Source organism: Misgurnus anguillicaudatus, chromosome 20 (genome assembly GCF_027580225.2).
Source record: "Misgurnus anguillicaudatus chromosome 20, ASM2758022v2, whole genome shotgun sequence".
In the NCBI taxonomy this organism is placed as follows: Eukaryota; Metazoa; Chordata; class Actinopteri; order Cypriniformes; family Cobitidae; genus Misgurnus; species Misgurnus anguillicaudatus.
This window is the reverse complement of record NC_073356.2, coordinates 8,300,949-8,326,003: the sequence shown is the minus strand read 5'-3', so window position 1 is coordinate 8,326,003 and position 25,055 is coordinate 8,300,949. Positions and strand designations below refer to the sequence as shown.

General features: G+C 38.1%; 3 protein-coding genes across 3 annotated transcripts in view; 1 reads left to right on the top strand and 2 right to left on the bottom strand.

Annotated features, from left to right (window-relative positions):
• Positions 1 to 25: 25 nt before the first annotated feature.
• Positions 26 to 11,436, bottom strand: LOC129455367 (cytosolic 5'-nucleotidase 3). Its single transcript, XM_055220084.2, has 9 exons — positions 11,298 to 11,436; positions 10,758 to 10,856; positions 9,945 to 10,014; positions 9,681 to 9,727; positions 8,979 to 9,064; positions 6,985 to 7,074; positions 5,086 to 5,248; positions 451 to 651; positions 26 to 372 (listed from the first exon to the last, which is right to left on the bottom strand). The coding sequence occupies exons 1-9, from the start codon at positions 11,298 to 11,300 to the stop codon at positions 262 to 264; spliced, it is 870 nt and encodes a 289-aa protein (XP_055076059.2). The 5' UTR covers positions 11,301 to 11,436; the 3' UTR covers positions 26 to 261.
• A 2,630-nt stretch (positions 11,437 to 14,066) lies between these two features.
• Positions 14,067 to 16,582, top strand: 42sp43 (P43 5S RNA-binding protein). Its single transcript, XM_055220135.2, has 9 exons — positions 14,067 to 14,273; positions 14,466 to 14,566; positions 14,875 to 14,968; positions 15,044 to 15,129; positions 15,229 to 15,302; positions 15,392 to 15,472; positions 15,548 to 15,777; positions 15,885 to 15,938; positions 16,070 to 16,582. The coding sequence occupies exons 1-9, from the start codon at positions 14,136 to 14,138 to the stop codon at positions 16,316 to 16,318; spliced, it is 1,107 nt and encodes a 368-aa protein (XP_055076110.2). The 5' UTR covers positions 14,067 to 14,135; the 3' UTR covers positions 16,319 to 16,582.
• Positions 16,583 to 22,418: 5,836 nt separating this feature from the next.
• Positions 22,419 to 25,055, bottom strand: part of LOC129455390 (SH3 and cysteine-rich domain-containing protein 2) — a 213,808-nt gene continuing 211,171 nt past the window's right edge. The window contains exon 12 of the mRNA XM_073858057.1: positions 22,419 to 22,611. Within this exon, the coding sequence (XP_073714158.1) occupies positions 22,513 to 22,611 (99 nt within the window). The 3' untranslated portion in view covers positions 22,419 to 22,512. The remainder of the gene's footprint in view (positions 22,612 to 25,055) is intronic.

The following is a 25,055-nucleotide window of genomic DNA, read 5'->3' as shown; positions in this document are numbered from 1 at the left end:
ATGTGCACAACTCAAAATATGAATCATTTTATATATGTTGTTTTACTTTAAAAGACACACTAATCATCATTACATGTGTAGATTCAACACACACACACACACACAGAACAGCTGCCACCAACTCAAAAATAATATGAACAGAAACATGAGACTCATCTACTGTTGTGTTAACCAGCTGATCTTCTGTAACTCTGGACACATGAACAAAATAAAGGTACAGAAGTCAGTGAGGTAGCAAAACAACTCAACAAAAAACAAAGGTCATGGTTGTCCTGTGATGTGCCGCAGGATAGCATTGGGCACATGCATCGTTTCATCTTTTTCCAGGACGATGTCATAGGCGTCTAAATATGACTGTCTTCTCTCATCCGCCTGTAATACACAAATGAAACACGTTCACCAGGAGTGAGTGTTTGTCTCTTTGCAATTGTGTTGTTGTCTTGTTTATACCTTGTCATTGAGGTATCCGATCTTCAGGATGTTCTGCAAGTCTGTGACTCCGTCTGCCATGTTGAGATCTCCGAGTGAATCTCCGAGCAGCAGGACGTTACTGCGACTGTGAAGCTCTTGGAAGTGGCCGCTATTGAGCAGCGCTCCCTCACGTTTGTTGTAGATGTGAATCAGTTCTCCTTTAAATGCTCGCAACACACCCTGCACAGACCAACATGTGCCACACTCACACTTTTAGCATGATGTAATTTAATGTGAAGAGTTTGTCTTTAATCAAGAGCCCACTTTATATGTCTCACTCTGTCACAACCCTCCTGATCTCACTCCACATTGCACCTTAATGACATCACAACCCTCCTGATCTCACTTCACATCACACCCTCCTGATCTCAGTCCACATCACACCCCTCCTGATCTCACTCCACATCACACCAATCCTGATTTCACTCCACATCACATCAATCCTGATCTCACTCCACATCACACCCCTCATGATCTCACTCCACATCACACCCCTCATGATCTCACTCCACATCACACCCTTATGACATCACAACCCTCTTGATCTCACTCCACATCACACCCTCCTGATATCACTCCACATCACACACCTCCTAATCTCACTCCACATCACACCAATCCTGATCTCACTCCACATCACACCCCTCATGATCTAACTCCACACCCTCCTGATCTCATTCCACATCACACCCTCCTGATCTCACTCCACATCACACCCTCCTGATCTCACTCCACATCACACCCTCCTGATCTCACACCACATCACACACTTCTGATCTCACTCCACATCACACCCCTCATGATCTCACTCCACATCACACCCTCCTGATCTCACTCCACATCACACCCGCCTGATCTCCCTCCACATCACACCCCTCATGATCTCACTCCACATCACACCAATCCTGATTTCACTCCACATCACACCCCTCATGATCTCACTCCACATCACACCAATCCTGATCTCACTCCACATCACACCCCTCCTGATCTCACTCCACATCACACCCTTATGACTTCACACCCTCCTGATCTCACTCCACATCACACCACTCATGATCTCACTCCACATCACACCACTCCTGATCTCACTCCACATCACACCAATCCTGATCTCACTCCACATCACACCCCTCATGATCTAACTCCACACCCTCCTGATCTCACTCCACATCACACACCTCATGATCTCACTCCACATCACACCCTTATGACATCACACCCTCATGATCTCACTCCACATCACACCCCTCATGATCTCACTCCACATCACACCAATCCTGATCTCACTCCACATCACACCCCTCATGATCTCACTTCACATCCCTCATGATCTCACTCCACATCACACCCTTATGACATCACATCCTCATGATCTCATTCCACATCACACCCCTCATGATCTCACTCCACATCACACCCCTCATGATCTCACTCCACATCACACCAATCCTGATCTCACTCCACATCACACCCCTCATGATCTCACTCCACACCCTCCTGATCTCATTCCACATCTCACCCTCCTGATCTCATTCCACATCTCACCCTTATGACATCACACCCTCATGATCTCACTCGACATCACACCCTTATGACATCACACCCTTATGACATCACACCCTCGTGATCTCACTCCACATCACACCCCTCCTGATCTCACTCCACATCACACCCTTCTGATCTCACTTCACATCATACCCTCCTGATATCACTCCACATCACACCACTCCTGATCTCCCTCCACATCACACCACTCCTGATCTCACTCCACATCACACCCCTCATGATCTCACTCCACATCATACCCTACTGATATCACTCCACATCACACCCCTCCTGATATCACTCCACATCACACCACTCCTGATCTCACTCCACATCACACCCCTCATGATCTCACTCCACATCACACCCCTCATGATCTAACTCCACACCCTCCTGATCTCATTTCACATCTCACCCTCCTGATCTCATTCCACATCTCACCCTTATGACATCACACCCTCATGATCTCACTCCACATCACACCCTCCTGATCTCACACAACATCACACCCTGCTGATCTCACTCCACATCACACACTTCTGATCTCACTCCACATCACACCACTCCTGATCTCCCTCCACATCACACCCTACTGATATCACTCCACATCACACCCCTCCTGATATCACTCCACATCACACCCCTCCTGATACCACTCCACATCACACCCCTCCTGATCTCACTCCACATCACACCCCTCATGATCTCACTCCACATCACACCCCTCATGATCTCACTCCACAGCCTCCTGATCTCATTCCACATCACACCCTTATAACATCACACCCTCCTGATTTCATTCCACATCTCACCCTTATGACATCACACCCTCGTGATCTCACTCCACATTACACCCACATGATCTCATTCCACATTGCACCTTAATGACATCACAACCCTCCTGATCTCACTCCACATCACACCCTACTGATCTCACTCCACATCACACCCCTCCTGATCTCACTCCACATCACACCAATCCTGATCTCACTCCACATCACACCCTCCTGATCTAACTCCACATCACACCCTCCTGATCTCACTCCACATCACACCCCTCATGATCTCACTCCACATCACACCCCTCATGATCTAACTCCACAACCTCCTGATCTCATTCCACATCTCACCCTCATGATCTCATTCCACATCTCACCATAAAGAAAACACACACTCGAGATCTCACTCCACATCACACCCTCATGATCTCACTCCACATCACACACTTCTGATCTCACTCCACATCACACACTTCTGATCTCACTCCACATCACACCACTCCTGATCTCCCTCCACATCACACCCTACTGATATCACTCCACATCACACCCCTCCTGATATCACTCCACATCACACCCCTCCTGATACCACTCCACATCACACCCCTCCTGATACCACTCCACATCACACCCCTCATGATCTCACTCCACATCACACCCCTCATGATCTCACTCCACAGCCTCCTGATCTCATTCCACATCACACCCTTATAACATCACACCCCTCATGATCTCATTCCACATCACACCCTTATGACTTCACACCCTCCTGATCTCACTCCACATCACACCACTCATGATCTCATTCCACATCACACCCTTATGACTTCACACCCTCCTGATCTCACTCCACATCACACCCCTCCTGATCTCACTCCACATCACACCCATACTTATATCACTCCACAACACACCCCTCCTGATATCACTCCACATCACACCCCTCCTGATATCACTTCACATCACACCACTCCTGATCTCACTCCACATCACACCCCTCATGATCTCACTCCACATCACACCCCTCATGATCTAAATCCACACCCTCCTGATCTCATTCCACATCTCACCCTCCTGATCTCATTCCACATCTCACCATTATGACATCACGCCCTCATGATCTCACTCCACATCACACCCTCATGATCTCACTCCACATCACACCCTTATGACATCACACACTTCTGATCTCACTCCACATCACCCCCTCATGATTTACTCCAAGTATTCATTACCCCTGCACTACATTACACCATGTGATCTTGCGTGCTACTGGGTAAAATTATTGGATATGTTAGACCGTTCTTTTGGCGTGTATATGATGATAATGTTAAAGGTAGGGTAACAGATTAGATTTTTTGTTATGCTGGTTAAAAGTCTCCTTACATCCTGATAGCAATCACTGTGTTAAGTTGTTTAAATGTATTTGTAGAAATTTATGTCATCTGTGAAAGGCGTAGGACCAAAAAATGTTCAACAAATCATAGATTTCGGTCCGAACGGACGTTTCCATTTTTGTCCCTCATACGTAAGCGTAATTTGAATGCTCACCGCGCAGCGAGTCCACGCAGACACCATACGTCATCGGCGCGTTCATGTGCGCTCACCTCCTGTCTGTAAACAGTGAGAACAGCAAACTTTTCTGCTGAATTGACAACCTGCACAGGAGCCACAAAACTAAAGGCATCTTTTATAACAACAACAGCAAAAACTGCCTGGATCAGCAAAGAGCAAAAACTCAAATGAACATCGGTAACTTTACTGCTTTATCACGAGATGAAACAGCTGCAGGAGGCAAAGTGTCTGAAAGGGTCGTTGCACAGTTTATTTTGGTAAGGTAGGTACGCGATATGTTTGTATTGAGATGGATTCAGGTATTCTACTTTGATGAAACATTGTGTTGCTTATGAAATTTGTGTTCGTTTACGGATTAGCGTAACAATATAGTTACTACGTCTACACAACGGAACGTGTGCTTAAACTAATTCTGATGTAAACCAGTTGTTTGGTTATTTTGGAAGTGTTATTCGACTTTGTACTGCAAAGTTTTCTCACTGCTGAATGAGACATGAGATGTGACCGTCTGACCGCGTGTTCATGTGTTTTGAAAGAGGCGTGACTTTGGATGGCGATTTGACTTGAGGGTGGGATCGGGATTTCATTGCTAGGCGGCTACCGTTAGCATTTTTCAAAATGTGTTACCCTACCTATAAACAAGAATTTATGAAAAAAATTTTAGCAAAGCATTTTAACAATTCATAACCCAAATGTTTGTAGAGAGACTTACAGATTCATCAAAATCCATATAGTTGGATAACACTTTAACATTAGGATGGAAAACTCCGGCTTGTCTGATCACTTCTTCCAGCACATCTCCAATCCCAGCAGAGAAGATGAGCAGAGGAACACACATCTCATGGAGAAGATGAAAAAACTGCTGGAATTCATCCCTTACAAACACACACAATATTAATATTACTACAGATTATTATTAGATTAGCTGTGAAATCATGAAGATCACTACAGTATGAGAGAGAGTAGCGCAACTTTCTGATCTTTGAAGGATGATGTCTGACTCGAGCTGGACCGGACGCATTCAACCGCACGTACGTTTGTGCGTAAAGTAAACTGATCACTTTAGCGCCGTTTTGCAGTTAAACTGTTTAAAATCACTTGAATGTTAACATTTGCAAACCTTTGAAACACTTACAAATGATAAACTTTCCCTATTTAAATTTGCGTATTAATCCGCGAATCACATGCGAGCCGAACCGTGGATCGTGATGCGTACGGACTGTGATCCGATACACCACTAATAAATGGAGTGGAGGTGGACAATTTAAAGGCAGACTAACAGGTCTTTGAGGGTCAGAATTCTATCTGATAGACAGGTGTTTAAAGGAATAGTCTACTCATTTTCAATATTAAAATATGTTATTACCTTAACTAAGAATTGTTGATACATCCCTCTGTCGTCTGTGTGCGTGCGCGTGGGCGCTGGAGCGCGCTGCGACACTTCGATGGCATTTGGCTTGGCCTCATTCATTCAATGGTATCAAACGGAGATGAAGTTGGAGGTGACCAAACACATCAACGTTTTAACTATTTAAGACGAGTGGTTGTACGAGCAAGTTTGGTGGTGCAAGGTGAGGCGTGGCGCTTTTCTAAGCGGATTTAGAGGGGGAACTGTATTTTGTGGCGTAGTGGCACTTTTGGGAGTACTTCGACTCGCCTGAAAAGTCCGCTCCCCTTCTCACTCTCATAATGGGAGAGGGAGGGTGTTACTGCGCCGAGTCGAAGTACTCCCAAAAGTGCTATTCCGCCATAAAATATAATTCCTCTTTTAAATGCGCTTAGAAAAGCGCTACGTTTTATTTTGTACCACCAAACTTGCTCGTATAACTACTCGTCTTTAATAGGAAAAACGTTGATGTGTTTGGTAACTTCTAACTTTATCTCTGTTTGATACCATTGAATGAATGGGGCTAAGCTAAATGCTATCGAAGTGTCGCAGCGCGCTCCAGCGCTTACGTGCACGCACACAGATGATAGAGGGATGTATCAACAATTCTTAGTTAAGGTAATAACATAGTTTAATATTGAAAATGAGTAGACTATTCCTTTAAATAGTTATTTGCAGCTGTATCATACAAATAGGTAGTTTTAGAGAATCATGCATTGTGATTTCTGGATTTTTTTTATGTCTCTCACAGTGGACATGAACCTACAATGACAATTTCAGACCCCACCATGATTTCTAAGTGGGAGAACTTGCATTATATTATATTATATTATATTATATATATATGTATATATATACACATACACACATATACACATACACACATATACACATACATATATACACATATACACATACATATATACACGTGTATATATATATACATACGTATTCGTGTATAGGTCAGCTCCATCAGTTACAACTTTTAAGTCTTATTTAAAAACTTATTTATTTTCTTTAGCTTTTGAATGAAGTATGTTTGTTGTGTTGTATGATTTTAATGTTATTATTTTGTAAAGCACTTTGGGACAACGTCTGTTGTTTAAAAAATGTGCTATATAAATAAAGTTGCTTGCTTGCTATATATATATACGTATTCGTGTATATATATATATATATATATATATATATATATATATATATGTTTGCTGTTTAATGTGTTACCTTAGCCGGGCCTCAGACTCTCTGACCACACGAGTCAAATCATCCTTCCTGATCTTCTGCTCCACAAGCAGATCGTGAGCTTTAGTCCACCTGCACACACAGCACACGGTCAAGAAATGTATCACTTAAAACTAGGGATGCACCGATAGGATTTTTTGTGGCCGATTCCGATTTAAACAGACAACTTCTGGCCGATACCGATACCGATATCAAACACTTGTGTACAATACTATACAGTTGGTCTATTAGCTAGTTTATTTCTGCATCAAATTATTTTTACAGAACATGGATTGGATCTAATTAACATCCAACTGACCAACATAATAAGAGAGGCACAAATTAAAACAAATATAATAGACAGCATGACATCCTTCAAAGGTGGTTTTTGCTATTCAGAATTTATTTCATTAACTCATTTTTACATATAATGGATTTCTTTATGCAGTTAATTAATAAACAATCGGTATCGGCCTTTCTCGTGCTATTGCCGATATGCCGATGGTTTCAAATTCATCAAAAATCGGCCGATAAATATCGGTGGCAGATACATCGGTGCATCACTACTTAAAACTCATCTTTAAACATCATAATAGCATAGGTTAAATTTTTTTCTGTGATTTCTTCATGCTTTAAAGGAGTTTGAATGTAACTCTACATCCTTGCCTCATTTAGTATACATGGATCTATGAATATGCAAATTAGTCCCCGCCTCTATTTTCGCAACATAGATATATATTTAAATAGATGCTACATTCGGCAGTTTCAGACACATAACTGCTAAGTTTGGTTTTACACAATGGATACGTGAACTGCGTTCATAGTAGGGGTGTAACAATATGTCGATATGTGGGTGATTCTCACGAAACCATTGAAACACCATGGCACTAATGATTTTAGCTTTAAAATGTATAATATAGTAACATTAAAAAGCATCAGAATTAACACAATACTGTGTTCTACCTTGCACAATGTGTGATTTCAACATAAGAATTTATAATTGTAAATTTTAACTCATTTTCTGCTCAAATTCTCATTACCGCAATGTGTCCGGCTGTGTTTGAACATGCGTTATGTTGTAATTTAATCAAATTAACACAAAAATATTAAGAAAAAAAAATAAATGGATGTTTTGCTAGACTACTTTAGATGACAGAAAAAATATTAACTGAATATTCATGTATAATAATAATGAAGAAAAATTTGGAAAATGATGTGTCCATGCCTGATGTTCTCATCCTCCGCAACACTTTTTGAGAACAGTTTAAGCACACATACAGAATTTTAATAAAGTTTGATTTTGAGTGACCAAGCACATGGACCAGTTACTTCAAGATGGCTACCAGGTAAGATCATTTTTTTACAGTTAATTTGAAATATTGTCTTGTCAGAATGCTTACACGACATTTTGATTATCATTACCGCAACAGATGCTTATTAAATGTTAATTTAATTAATAGAAGCATAATACTTTGATTTTAAATGCATGTGCAGAATCTCCAAATTATGTTCTTTCAGGTTTGTCATGTCATTTTGAAAATATGTCAGTGTTGATGTTTTCTGACTGTTGCGGTAATGAGATTTTTTAGGACAAATTTTTTAAATTATGTTACAAAAAGTGTTAAATGATAAGTAAAAGTTTTTAAATTAATGTTCCCATTTACTCCAGACTTTGTTTTTCAATGTCTGGTGGGAAAAAAGTAAATTTAAGCAATTTTTACATTTTCATGCTTGACATTTTTAAAACCAAAGTTTTCGTGAGAATCACCCATGTATTAATGCATCAATCAAATGTCTAACGATATAATGCACTGATGCCACGCATGAAATATCAGGTACCTTTATTTTGACACTCTCCACATGTTCTCGTAACATCCTTCTACGCCTTCTTAAAGTTAAGAATTTTCACTGAGACTGTTACACCGCAGTATATGTTTAAAGACCACACAGTCTATCAGAGATTGACTGAAATGAATGTAAGAGGTGATGTGTCTCACCATTCCACCATGAGAGGTAACTTCTCTTCTACTGGGCGTGTGCAGTCAATCTCAATGGGGTAGTACGTTTCCAGAAGATTCTGCAGCTACAGAAGAAACAATTTACATGAAAATCATTAATAATACCAAACATAAATGACATAAACAAGATGCAGGACAGCTACTATTATAAATGAGGGAAAATTAGAAATCTACAGGGAGACAAACAGGTCCACATGTGCCCTGGCTGGACATCTCCAAAATCAGCTGGACTGTGCGGTGGTGGATTTTGCAAACTGACCCAATAAAATAAGTCTAGTTTTTAGACCATAAATATCAAATTTAAGTGATTTTGTTCATAAAACAAGCAAAAAAATCTGCCAATGGGGTAAGTAAAAAATCTTGAACATTTTTCTTAAACACTAAATTCAAGAAAATTTTGCTTACCCCATTGGCAAATTTTTTTGCTTGTTTTATGCATAAAATCACTTAAATGTGATATTTTTGGTCTAAAAACTAGACTTATTTCTTGGGTTGTTTGGCTCATCAAGAAAAAGCATCTTACTTTAAGAATTTTTAGATATTTTTACTGAAAACAAGACAAAAATACTAAGAAATTTTTTTCTTGAAAATAATTTTTGCAGTGTAGAGACAAATTGAAATTCATTTTCACAAAACTTTTTAAAAAAGTTAAAATTTTAATTATGGAAATCGTTTTTTTACCTTGGCTTTGCAGTCTTCGCTCATCAGTTTGCTATTATCCAAGATATCTGAAAAGCATATCAGTTATTGTTTATCTTTATTAAATATGTAAAACCTACATTTTAGTTACTATATCTGTTTTTTTGTCTTTTATTTTGTATTGTTGTTTTATGTTGTAGTCCCAGTTCACAATCTCCTATAGTTGTCTCTCTTGTGTGATCTTGCAAAATGTATTTGAATACCACCAGGTGTACGTAAATCATAAAGCACTTAAAATTGACTTACTGTGGCAGGTAGGACAGCGTTTCCCATTGTAGGAGAATCTGGTGAGAGTCATATCAAAATCTGAGATCACCTACAACACAAAAACATCATACAACACAAATATTATTAGTCTTTCTAATAATATTACACTTTTATTTCAACTAACAATAAACTGTTAATATTGTTTTATTCAATTTCATTTTCATTTTAGCATACAAATTAAATAAAACACAGCATTTTTTTTTTTCAAATTGATCTAACAGTACTGTATACTTAAACTGAATAGATGGGGGATACACAGTGAGAGGTTCGCTGGTGGTCTGAACGAGGCTTTATTGTCCAGCTATGTATTTGCCGTCATAATTTAAAAGGACACTTAAAAACTGACTTAAAATCTGGACCTTTGGCAGTGAGGAGTTTCGTTCGAACCTGAAACCATACCCCCCGCCCCCTTCAAACAGACCCCCCTTACGAAAATGAACCATGGTTTTATTGTGGTAAAAGTGTAGTAACCATGTTTTTTGGTGTTTTGGTTTTACTACACTAACCATGGTTTAAAGGCGGGTTGCATGAGAAACGCTTTGGAAAAGGGAGTCGGGGCGTGTCTACTAACTGACATTGTTGCCTGGGTTGTGTATGTGTGGGGTGGGTCTATCAAAAGAAGGTCACGATTCTATTGGGTGTTTGTTTAGGTGATTTCAAATGTCAACATTGTCTTTCAAAGATCATGCACCCCGCCTTTAACTATGGTTTTTGAAAACCATGTTTGTTAAAACCATGGTTAATTTTCGTAAGGGACTGAGATTAATGCATCTGTTATTGAGCCAAAATTACCTGCAGCTTGATCGGTCCAGCATTTTTCATGGAGGTCAATATCTGTTCAACTCTCTCAGGCTCTTTCATATAAACTGAACTGTTTGATAACTCTGGAATCTGTCAAATCATAAACATGAAAGTCATCATGATCAAGAAACCTATAAAGTGTCCGCATAACGTAACATTATCAATGACTGTGTTAACAACCCAAAGGTTATGTTTTCGAGCCCAGAAAACACACACATACACAAAAAATGTAAAGGTTAAGTGCACTGCAAGTCACTTTGGTTAAAAGTGTCTGTCAAATGCATGAATGTAAATTGGTCTAAATTTAAAATACATATACAGCTACATCACATCTGCAACACTTTCAGGTTATACAATATATAGACAATTTCTCTCAAAACACCACAACTAAAAGAAACAATCTGGAAGTCAATAAAAGTAAAGACAGATGTTGAATGGTTAGCTCGATCGGCTGTCTGCTTTAACAGACTGTATCCATATCCGTCCACGTTACGTGCACTCTCAATAATCAAAGATTCTATGATAACTTACCATTTTAAAAGATATTCGGATTATGATTTATCTTTTAAATATATATATTTAAAAAAACACTTGTTAAAAATATAAAACAGATCAATTCCGTGTTTCGTCTTCTTCTTCTATCGTTTTAACAGTGATTTGCAAACCAAAGTATCGCATTAGCGCCATCTGCTGTTAGTCTGGATCAATTACAGATTTTCACACTATTCATTCTCGTAGTACTCCCAACATTATGATAATATAAAGGCACTATTTTATCACGTCATGTGTGTGGCATATTAGTTTCTTTTTTACTCCAACTTGAATACATTTATTTTCCTATCAGTGGTTATATTAAGTACTGAAAGTGCTGCAGACCCTCTTGAATATTTAGTTGTTTAATAATTGGTTATCTTCATATTTACTGCTGCCCTTCCCATAGTTTACTTTATTAACCTGTCTGCCTCCTCATTCTCTTCATTTGCTTCATCATGAGGTAAATCCAAACAAAATGTCCCCTAATGTTGTACGTTATGCAAGCTCTGGAGAATCTCCCCACAATCCTGTCTTGAGTCAACACTGCTCTGACAATTAACTGAACTACAATCTCTGACTCAGTGGCGTTACGAGGGGGCTTCCCATACTTTAGCCCCTAATGTTTTGTCTAAAAATTTCAACAGCATTACAATATCTTACGATATGAGTGGTATATTTCTCATAGGCTTTTCATAGGTATAAGTATTAAACAGTATCTGTTCCGCCCTGCCCTTATTTTTCATGGGTCTTTCACATTTGATGTTGGGTGACTTTATGTCATATGAGGTTTGCTTTTGTTGAAATTCAACAGACAGTGGACTGAAATGGTCACTGGTCACATACATCTAGAAATGATGATTAAAGTCAAAACTGGAGGCGTCTCTTAATTTTTTTCACGGCTGTATATTTTTCAATTACTTTTTTCTTTTTCTGACCCTAACTTATAGATGAACACATGGCAGAATCCACAAAAGTTCTGATGGGAAATCAATCGTGAACGACACTATCATGTACTTTCCCTTTATTATACTTTCCTTACTTAACAACATTTAAGTAAGGTGAAGCAATCATGCCATATCTAATTCATTCTCTTATTTGTGAAGAAGTCTGGGACTTTCCGAAAGATAATCTGTTCACTATTTTTTCCCAATACCATAAAGACAAGTTTATTAGTACAGCACATTTTAATCTAGATTTAAATACTGTTGAAGCACATCTGATGCCTTCTGGAAGCTGATTCCATTATGGTGGCATTATAGCTAAATGCTGACGCACCTTGTTTTGTGTGAACTCTTGGTGTTTCTAACTGACCTGATCCTAATGATCTGAGTAATCTGTTAGGTTTATATTCAATTAGCATATCTGTTAAAGTATAGCTCTTTATAGGGGTGGTTTCAGAGATTAGCTTAAGCCAGGACTAGACCTTAGTTTAATAAGGAAATATAGTTTTAACAAACATGCCTTACTAGAAACATTACTTGTGTGGATTTTGAGGCAAAACAAAGGGCACTGATATATTTTAAGATATCGCAGTGCAAGTTGTTTTCAGTTTGGACACCTCTTACATTTATTTTAGTCTAGCACTATCCTGTCCGGGAAACTGTCCCATAGTTTAAGTTATAAAATCTAAATTGCTTTGGTGCATCGAGTTTAATTTAGTGACACATTTTCTATTCCAATAACTCTTTTACAAATGAATAACTCGTTTGTATGCTGTTACAGAGTTTAATATTGCATATTTTGGGTTAAACTGCTGTAAATGCTCCTATGAAAACATTCAAATAAAAAATTTGAATGACGTAATAATTTAGTTGTAGGCTAATTGTTATTGGTCTTTTTTAAATGTATAGTTCTTAAATGTTAGTTTTATGGTAAAATTATTTCACACTTTTAAACTATTTTCAGAATTATAATTTTAAAGCCACTATCAAACAAACTAACAGCATGACACATTAAAACCAAATAGACAATAATTGGTTCCACCTGACATTTTTTTTTTACGGGGACATGAAAATATGAAAAAAAACAATAAACTGTACTAAACATTTTGTATAATAAAAAGGTTTTAAACACATTGTTCCTGACTCAAAATTATGAATTTCATACATTTTTTAAAATACATTATTATGAGCTTGTTTTTAATTCAGAAATGTCATATATGAAATACAAATTAGCATAACATAAAATGTATTAACAATACATCCAAAGTCATCTGAACAAATGAAAGAAAGAGAAAAAGGAGAAAAAACACATGTAGCACTATGCCACTCCTTCAAGAAGAAAAAAAATTCCCTAACAAGTAGGCTGATTGCTAATACATGAAAGATCTCATCATTTTTCCTTCAAAAAGGAAATAATAGAAATGTTTTGTTATTAGTTACTCACTCAGTGATTTAATTAAATGTTATATTTCACATAAGAACTCTAAGGTAGGTATTTTCTTAAGAAATCTTGCCATAAGGATAAGAAAGTTAACAACTGCATGATTCTAAAGATTTGTTTTGATTTTCAAAAAACTAACCACATTCTTAATGTGTAAATTACAATTCAAATTCTTTTTAGAAAAACAAAAGGGACTCAAATCTTTCCAGAAAAGTGTTGAAACATTGTATGAGAAAAATAAATGGCAAATATCTGCACTTTCTTTTTTACAGACGGTACATAGGCCTATATCAGCTAATTAGGAGCTTACATCAATGCTGATCATCAGTCATGATGATTGACAGCAGGTGTTTGCGGGCCTTAATGAGCTTATAAAGCTGAGCACGTTCATGCAGCGCTGCGTTACTTTAACGCAATGCAATAGGTGACAACAACAAGAAACAATTTGTAAACATGATGAACGCGCAAACGGTGAAGAAAGAGAACGCGGTGCCGCGCCAGCAGTTATTTAATTGCGGGTTTGCTGACTGCGGCGCGACCTTCACGCGCCAGTGGCGTCTTGAGGAGCACAAAAACGCGCACAGCGGCGCGGTGAGTCCACCTGTTTAAGAGTAATTTAATGTAGGGCTAATTATAACGAAACGTTCGGAAGAAGTGTGAGGATTTAATTCTGTCAATCATCTCACACGTCTTCATGTTGATTCTACTTTTTTCTGTTGTCATTGAATGTTCATGTACATGTATTAATTCTGATTAAACTCTAATTGCTTAACTTACCCTCAGCGACCTCACAAGTGTCCAGTTGCGGAATGTGGACGGAGTTTCTCGCGTCGGTCACATCTGAGGCGGCACGCGCTATTACACAACGGCGCCAAAACGTTCAGGTACGCAAATAAAACTGCATGGTTGTGTAATATTAAAAAGTTGAGGGGACGTATTGTGAAAATCTGACTTTACATGTTTAAGTGTTATAATTGGGTCCCCATTGGTTTTATCAACTTACAAAATGTGAAAAAAAAAAACCAGTAACTTCGTTTTGGTAAACCATTCTCTGCAAGCATGTGAGAAAATGGGTCATTGAAATTTGGCTCTCCTTGTGATGTCAAAAGGGGATAATACCGCCCCTTATTCTGCAATGTAAATCTTTAAGCTGAGTTTAATGTAAATGTTGACTTATTTTATCTGTGAACAGGTGCACTGCTACTGGCTGCAGCAAAAGCTTCCTCACAGCTGATAAACTTAAGAGACACGTGTGTTATAAACACGACACTCGTGACTACTTCAAGGTTTCACTTCACTTTGTGTTGTTGACCCAAATAGTGTTTAATTTTTTTGACGAGTAACATAACTCTTTTCCTCAGTGCAACTTTCCACAATGCACGGAAACGTTTCGTAAGCGACGTGCGTTGAAACTCCACCAGGTGACGCACGGCGCGTCTAGCTTCAGGTGTGTTTGAGACCCTTTTTTATTTGTGCCTTTGTCAATCAGCGTGACTCTGTTGTGTGTGACTGTTTTGTGCGTTTGTCTGACTGTTTTCTGCCTCAGATGTTTAAAGGGTCGCTGTGATAAGAAGTTCGAGTCTCACACTGCCCTGAAAGCTCACAAGAAAAGACATGCAGGTCAGGAATGCAATTGAATTTGTCATGAGTTCCTTAATTGTCCCTGACGTCCTTCGACATAATTTCATAATATCCATCCATGTGTCCAGGGTATCGCTGTCCTCACGCTGACTGTCCTTCCAGTGCACAAACCTGGGGAAACCTCCTGAAGCACATGTCCAGTCATCCAGGTAAGATGTTGGAGCGTGTGTGTGCTTTTGAATACGTCCTGCTCCTCAGCTTAAATCTTGTGATTGTGTCGACAGTGTCATACTCTTGTATGGTGTGCAAGAAGAGCTTCAGGAAGAGAGATGCTTTGAGAAAACATAAGCGCACTCATGCACTGCAGAAGCCGGTCCTGTTGTGTCCCAGTCAGGGTTGTCAGGCGTATTTCTCCACCACCTTTAATTTGCAACATCACATTCGAAAGGTCCATCTGCAGCTGCTCTCACACCGCTGCGCCTTCCCCGGTTGCGACAAAGCCTTTGCCATGCGCGTAAGTAATGCATGGGTGGAGACTAAACTGAGTCAGATCTGCCTTGCAGTGCTAGTTCTGTTGATATTATGCTATTAACCTTTGGCTTATCTGTCACGTTCTCTCAGGAAAGTCTTGTCCGGCACATGTTGCATCATGACCCTGAAATGGCCAAATTCAAGGTGAGGAGGTATTTCAAGCTCAAAAAGAGTGGTTGCTATTTCTCTGATCACCCAATAACCATTTAAGATTGCAAGTATGCATCACAGATACACATGCAATATTGGTTTTATTTGCTTTTTGTGTCTTTCAGCAGCGACACAAGCGCAGCAGCAAGAGCTGGCAGAAACGTCTGGAAGGGCAAAACCGACGTCCACTGATTGAAGATCTCCGTAAGCTCTTCTCCCTGCGCATGAACATCGCTCACAGAGTGAAACGTGAAGCCAATCTGACGGGTCTCTTCAACGAACGCAAGATCCCTCACCGCGTTGATCCTGAAGTCAACCTGCGGGACCTCTTTAGCATCAGGCCACCTCAGACGAAACAGGCTGAGAGAAAATAATGACTGCATATATCAGACTTTCATTTGTAAAGGTTTTCAATATTTGGTACTGCATGAAGTTGATTTTCTTTTTTTGTAAGGGTGGAACATTGTTGTAGCTTTAGACTTTTTGTTGAATGTTCATACTTTGCAGTTTTGTACAATGCAAGGGTACTTGAGGACAAGTACGGTTTTTCAGTTAAAACAGAAGTGACCTTTTGTTGTAATTTTCTTGATTCGCATGCATTATGGCTAAATGCTAATAAAAACATTTTGTTTGTTAAATTGCCATCTGCATTTTGTTGACTGGGGTTTCAGTGGCATGTTATTGGTACCAAACACATTTTTTTTAAATGGTTCATTAGTTTCAAATAGGCTCTTTTTATTAAGCTTTGCTAGTTGGCAAGTTGTTGGTTGAATGGGTTCAAGCATAGTTATTCCCAAAAAGTTTTTAACGATCTGTGTTTTGAACCATTATTAATAAATTATCACATTAGTAAATCCGTTTTCTTATATCTGAGGTGTGGCAACTATGTAACTATTTATGCTACTATCTAGCCCAGGGATGGGCAACTTCGATCCTGGAGGGCTGCTGTCCTGCAGAGTTTAGCTCCAACCATAATTAATCACACCTGAAGCAGCACATTAAGGTCTTAAAGCATACTAGAAACTTTTAGGCAGGTGTGCAAGTTGGAGCTAAACTCTGCAGGACACCGGCCCTCCAGGACCGAAGTTGCCCATCCTTGATCTAGCCTGACTGGAAATTGTATGTCGTCTATTTTATACAATTGGCAATGTATCCTTGCAGCCTTGACAGGTAGGATTCTGATTTTATTAATATTGATGAAAATGCAAAATGACAAGCAATTTAACAAATCAAGGTCAAATTTTTTGCAATGGAATGAAAGCGTATTAATTACAGAAGTGTATTTTATTTGTCACTACCTGTTTGAATATAAGAATTTTATTTTTCAATAGCTGTTGCTATTTAGTTTGTTTCCTGGTTTTTATTTTCTATTTTAGCAATTGTTTTTGTCTTTGTTTCGGTTTTAGTTTGTAAAATATTTTTGGTACCAAAAATTGTGATTTGCTGGTTGTCGCACACAGGTGGAGTTTGGAGGGGGCAGGGGTGGCACTGCCCCCCAGACCAGAGCCAATTATGATTTGGTCCGAGCTATTAATAAAATGAGAATTCATATTTCACTACTTTAATAGGTAGAGTAAGCAACCTAAATCGTTGTAAAACATTTAGGGGTGTTGCCCGGACAGGGATTAGCTTAAAGGTGCAGTGTGCAATTTTTAGAAGGATCTCTTGACAGAAATGCAAAATCATATACAAAACTATATTATCAAGGGTGTATAAAGACCTTTCATAAAGAACCGTTATGTGTTTATTACTTTAGAATGAGATGTTTTTATCTACATACACCGAGGGTCCCCTTACATGGAAGTCGCCATTTTGTGCTGACATGTTTCTACAGAAGCCCTTAAAGGACAAAGGGTTTTTACTAAGTTGTCTCCAACGATGGCATGTGTGTCCGGTGGCGGCTACCGTAGTTTCTCTATGTGTTTCAAAAGCGAGGGGTGAGCAGTTAACTGAGCCGTTGGTTGCAATTTGCAACCTCACCGCTAGATGCCGCTAAAATTTACACACTGCACCTTTCAGCCAGGACTAGGCCTTAGTTTAATTAGGAAATATAACCAGTTTTAACAAACATACCTTACTAAAAACATTACTTGTGTACATTTTGAGGCAAACAAAGGGCAATGATGTATTTTAAGATATGTCAGTGCAAGTTGTTTTCAGTTTGGATAGCTCTTACATGTATTTTAGCCTAGGACTAGTTTAATCCCTGTCCGGGGTATAACGTCCCTTAAACCATTTAAAAACCATGATAAAGCTGCTAATCTCAAAGTATTGCATTACACTTGTTTGCCCACCAAGTACAAAACTAAAACAACTCCTATGGTCCTCTCCCTCCTCAGAGTCCACACTTTGATGAAACCATGTAGTGCAGACCTTAGGGACCCTTCATGCAAGTCCATGAGGGTGCACCGGAGTTGTATTTTGGGACAGACTTGAGGGTTACGCCGGAAATAGGAAGAAAGAGTTGCCGACCAGTGTGAACTCCTCCCCTCCGTCATCTGATTGGTCTGATTGCTCTTTCGCAAGGACTTCTGTGTTGGTAAAGTGCGCGAAGCCTGCTGCAGTGCGGGCTTCGCCGAAGACCGCACCAAGGGTGCAAGGGGGGCGCTGATGAGCACACTTCGAAGCATAAAAATGACAGATGGGACACCCTACGGACTCGTAGACTAAATGAGCATCCGCAATTTAAGGCCACGAAACGGAAACTCCACATGAAGTGCGCCATTTAGGACAGAGCCAATGTTGCCGCAACAAGCACCTTAATTCTCACTGGTACAAAATATCTATAGGGGCAATTTCCTGGAAAGGGTTTAAGTAATCCAGGACTATAGGTGTTAGTTATATTATATTATTACATACCTTACAAAAAACCTGAGTTGCATTTTGAGACAATAACAATGGCACTGATATTTGTTAAGACGTGTCAGTGCAAGAGCACGCGTTTCACCAAAGTAATGGCAAATGATGGCCTGATGTATGCTGGGAGAAACACTATTACTGTATATCTGATGAGATGAGAACACAGTGCAGCAGATAACAGTGCATCTCTAATAGTAGATTTCATGAGCACATTCATCTTCTGTCCTAGTTTAGTGTCCTGATTACTAAATACATTCATAAAATGAGGCCAGACAGAAAGATAGCAGGTACAGTAAAATAGGTTGAACTATAAATCCACCTCAGAACAGCAGAAATGATATAATGTAAGAAAAAGAGGCCATGAAAAATCACCTTTTATTTTAAAAAGGAGTGCTCCGTGTTTTTATTTTAGAAAAAAGTGGAATGATTGTCTTTTGGTTAATGCATATATCATCTTGTTATTTTAATGAGTTTTAAGTAACATGTCATCAGCCCAATCAGATATAAACCTATCTATACAAATAGTGAAACCTTCTTAAAATTGAAGCTTTTAGCAGTTATCTGCTCATATAAGTCAAAGAGATACCAAACTTAGACAAGCACAGTGATATCCACCTATCCTTGAGTCCTATAAAATGTATATTTCAGGTTTAATTTCTGTCTTAATTTTCAGACTTCCTGCACTATTTGTAAATTTTTGTATATAATAGCCCAGAAATATTTATATTTGATCCAATCATGAGCTAGAACAACACATATGTTAATTTATATCCCAATGGTTGGATATGTCCCTTTCTGACCCAATTATGGGTTAAAAATAACCCAGAGTGTAGCATCTATAGGGTCACTTATGACAAAAACATATGACCTTTTAAAGGAAAAAACTTATACTTTTGTGTTGGGTGTTTTTTGTAATACATTAACCTAAAAATTGTAAAGTTGTCTTAATATATTTCTGCCTAACTTTCTTTGGTTGGCCATTTTAAGTGTTCAAGTAAACACAAAAACTTTGAAATATATTTTTCCTTTTATCCCACCACCCTGTCCCTTTGGGGGTTTTGTTATCCAGGTCTTATGTGTAGTGATGGCACTTGTTTGTTTGTCAGTAACCTAAAAGACAACATTACTGCAAGTGTGCACGATCAGAAGAGACTGAATTGTACATTAAGATTCACAATATATTAAAAACAATGAAACATCTATGTAAAATTTACTTTTTGAAAGTTGCATGTGTTCATTACAAATGAACTAGCATCGTAAAGGGTCATGAAACCCCAGTATACAAGGTCTAAGATGAAATGAGACAGCTTTGTGCTAATAAACCTAAATGAGTGGATTGTTTACTAGTTAAGTTACTAGTTAAAAAAACAATTGGTTTTGAATCAATCAAACAATACAGTTTTAGGAGTGCTGATTTAATGCAATGAAAAAAACAACACAGAATTCTCCTTTTCTATATACTTCATAGTGTTATTATTTATGTATTCATGTAAGTATCAATGCATTTATTGGTGTTTGTAACAAAAGTTTTAAAATGACTTTTCTAATTTTAAAGCAAGGTATTTTTAAAAACTATAGACTATATGAATCATGTGCCAAGAACACATGCCAGGCGCCACAAAGGTGCAAAGTGGGGCATCGCCCCTTAGATCTGATTTGTGCCTCCTCAGTTTTATTTTTTGGTATTCATGGCAAGGTTTAAAAAGGAGGCTTTACAAAAACATAACTAATTGAAACTGTTTGTGTTTACAATACAAACTAAAATAATCTAAAAATATAAAGATAAATATTAACTACGCATCTCTGACTGGCAATGAAATATAGATGAATAATTAAAAAGATGATTGGACAGGAAAGAAATAAACATGGATTTCTGCATATCAATTTCTATTGGCTGCATGTCGTGCTACAGTACATGCGACTCATGCAGTTCAATGTGAGTCATAAATAAAATTCATGTAAAATGCAAAACTATAAAAACCTTGATTTAACATTTAGGATATGTGAAAATAAAATGATAATCTTTTGTGAGTAAACTACCTTTTCCCATATAGGTGTTTGTGTACAGGCACGTGAACAGCACACAACCTGTAAAATTTATATCAGTATACAGTACATGGACTGGGTTTTATCCAACATTTATCCAAGCTATTCTGCACGCTAGGAATTATGATGATGTTTAGTAAGTTGGGGCTACAATATGCGCTGATAAAGAAATTCAATGCCATATCAAGAAGATTACAGCTCTTCTAAAAAGGTATGATATTAAAATCATGACTTTTTAATTAAATTTAACATGTTATAGTCTGTTTAGCTGTGCAGTATACTTATGCAAATATTGCGTTTAAGGGAACACTGCATTCAAAAATCTGGCGAAAGCAAGTTCTCTGTGTGTTTTTTTGGTTTAAAGTTAAGCCCCCTTAAAAATTGTAAGTGCCCCCTCAGTCATTTCATTCTGCAGCTGCATCTCATTTTTCTGCAATACAGGAATACATCTTTGTCCCTAAATATTTGGAGGGAGAGCCGTAATGAAGATGGTTTACAGAAGAACGCAATAAATAAAAAATAAAAGCAAGTGAACTAAATAAATAACATGTGATTAAATGCAGGGGCGTCATGCACCATTTTTTTTTAAGGGGGCACAGTGTCAAAAGCTCACAGAAATTTGTGCATACAGAAACGAAATATTATAGAGCTTTCAGTCTTTTCCATGGCACTTACATTTCTAACCATCTGAAAACCCCTGCTTTCATGCAAAAACCTCCAAAATAAAAGTGATGACTAACTTTCATATCAAATACTATTCAATCGGAATAATGAAACATTTGCATCATATTTACATCTGAAAGTGCATGTTTTAATGTCTTAATGGCTTTTTTAATTGTGTCATTAATGCATTTTGTCACAACAACTGCATTATCCTAAAATTTATGTAATTTTAAATCCATAAAGTATATAAACAACGAAAATGACATAAGCTATAGCCACGTGATTGAGTTTAATGTTCAATAGTGATTCAAAATAATATTTTTAGATAAAATTATTAGAGGAACGGATTTTTGAATTAAATTTTACCTCATATGTGAGCATGTGAGATTCCGCGCTCGCGTGAACTCTGGCGAACTTTGGCGTTGTGCCAAGAAGATGAATCTCTACTAATATAACGTTGAGACGGACACATTTTAAACTATACATTTTCTACACAGAGGAGGTTCACTGCACATTACCATACTGGGGTTTGGAAATGTTGTGAGCGTTTCTTACACTTTTTAATTCCTCAGATAGCAAAATGCAGCAACAAGCCAGCAACAGCAGAGAGCTCGTGAGCGCGCCCAGACGCTGATGACGTCTGCGACTGTGCTGACTGCAGCTCCAGCTGCCGCCAGAATAAAAGTCATGTAACATGATCAAAACACTATCAAAACGGCGAAAATCTCCGAAAAGTGACAAGGATGCAGCACAGAATGTATAATAGTGTGCATATTAAATAGATTAAAAGTCAAATAACAGATTAATAAACGCTTATTTGATTTTGAGGTTGGATGCAAAATCCATTGGCTCAAAAAAACCAAGGGGGCACGTGCCCCCTTAGTTTGAATGGGCATGACGCCTCTGATTAAATGAATATACAGTTGACATAAGTCATGAATACACTGTAATGTTAAGCAACATTGAGTAATGTAGCTGTGTCAGACGGCTTCATATATCTTTATATCTCTTCCAGTGAGTCCGCCGGCACCAGACCTCTCTTCTTACCACTGCTCAGCTTCAGAAAACCTTCAGAGTCTTCACTCTTTCCAACACAAATCTGTCAAGAAAAAAACAGTCAACTATACTATAAACTAGACTAACAATCATTTATGTCATTGACTGAACCCATATAATGAAAAAAAGATATTTAATACAGCTGAAGCATTTTACTACATTGAAGATTACTAAAAATATACATCATATAACATATACAAATAGCCTATGTGTATATCAGACAAAATGGTATACCCCAGCAGTCACGCGCTTTCAAAAAGAGGTATCTCAAAAGTATTTGTATCTCAAAAGCACATACCAAGTGTATACATATCAAGAAGGTACACATAACTGGTACACAGGTTGACATGCGCAATTAAAGATAATTATTAATTATAAGATCATTATTTCAAACAAGTTAAAATGAATGTGTTGTTAGCTGCAATTAAACAGTCACTGGCCTGATTGGCTAATTTAAATACAAAAAGACATAAAACAGATTTTAATACTTTAAATGTTGTTTGAACAGTTTTGTTTGCTCGCGAGCCCGAACCGCATCTCAAGTCTTCAGACAGCACGCCATACAAGCAAATAGTAAAGACGACTCACAAATGCCAACTGAGTTCATGTGTTCTTGCACTTGGGCGGACATTTTAACACACAATGATCTCAACATGGCATAATTATAATGTACACAGTCTTTTACACATTAAATTAATATAAGCAGTTGAGAAATAAAATGCGTGTAACAATATATTTGATAAGTGCACTTAAAGTGACAGAAGACTTTAAAACAAATGCTGGGTTGTTGTTACCTAACCTAAGGTGAATTGATATTACGCAGCAGCCGAAAATAGTCCCCTTAGTATCTTTCAATAGTAGGGGACTATTTTCGGGCACTACGTAATATCATTGCGCCTCCTGCAGCCATGTTACGGCAGCAAAGTCCTTGATTATTACACCAGTTTAAGAGTATAGTTCCTAACCATATTGGCCTAGAAAATCTAAATTTTTAATTTTCTGTCGGTCTTAGTACATGATGTAACTACAGAAGAGTCAAGTTTTAAATAGGAAAAATATTGAAACTCTTTTGTTATCTTTTAAGTACAATGCTAATGGTCTAATCAGATTCAATGGATTGTGCTAAGTTAGCTAAATGTGCTAGCACCAATCCCGGAGATCAGCTGAATGGATTCAAAAACGGTAAAAATCAAACTCTAGGGGAGCTGAAAAATTAGCAAAGTGTCCCTTTAAGTTTGACTGTTTTGCTTCATTACCAAACACATCTCCACCTTTGAGAACTGATTCTTTAGTGTTATGGTACATATGAATGAAGGTTCATTCATTCATTGAAATGTAAAGAAAGGCAGCCTACATCTAGTGCAGGGGTAGCATTGACCCAAAAACCATCATAACTATGTTTGTAAAGTTAAAGCAGGACACTATTTATCACTGCAGCAGCTTGCTTAAGGTTTACAGGACATATCCAGCACATAATCTTGATTTTGGGGGTGATCTGTGCTAACTTTAGCCTTAAAGCATTAAAGGCATACGATCCCACCCTACCTGCAAATCCCAGTCTAAAGCCACACCATCTCCAAAATGCATGAACAGCGAGACGACCAGAGACTTAGACTTATTGGATTTAGATCACTTAAAGGATTAGTCCATTTTCATAAAAAAATCCAGATAATTTACTCACCACCATGTCATCCAGGATGTTGTTGTCTTTCTTTGTTTAGTTGAGAAGAAATTATGTTTTTTTTTTTTGAGGAAAACATTCCAGGATTTTTCTCATTTTGATGGACTTTAGTGGACCCCAACACTTAAAGGAACAGTATGTAAGAAATGTATATCAATTAATCATAAAATGGCCCTGATATGTCACTAGACATAAAGAAATCATTTTCATTTCAAATACTTATATTAGTCACAACAGTGGTCCGGCCAGGATATTGTCATTTAAAAAGTGCCCTCAACTGATGTTTATGTTGTCATGTTGTGCATTGGCCACCAGTTGTGTGATTGCAGTACCAGTTTCAGCCACAAGTTTTGTGATTGCAATACCAGTTTTGGCCACAATCCTACATATTGTTCCTTTAACAGTTTTAATACAGTTTAAAATTGCAGTTTCAAAGAACTCTAAACGATCTTAAATGAGACATAAGGGTCTTATCTAGCGAAGCGATTGTCATTTTTGGCAGAAAAATAAAAAATATGCACTTTATAAACCACAACTTCTCGTCTTCCTCCGGTCCTGTGACGCGCCAGCGCGACATCACGCAATACGTCATCACGTCAAGAGGTCACGGATGACGTATCAAAACTATGCACAGTGTTTACTAGTGTGTTGAAAGAGGACCGTTCTGACGTTGTTATATGTGGAATGATACTAATTAATGACTTTGTGTCAGTTTATTGTTTAAAATGGTCCGCAAATGTGCGTTTCATATATGTAACACGTGACCTTTCCACGGCATTACGCAATTACGTGAGATCGTGCTGGCG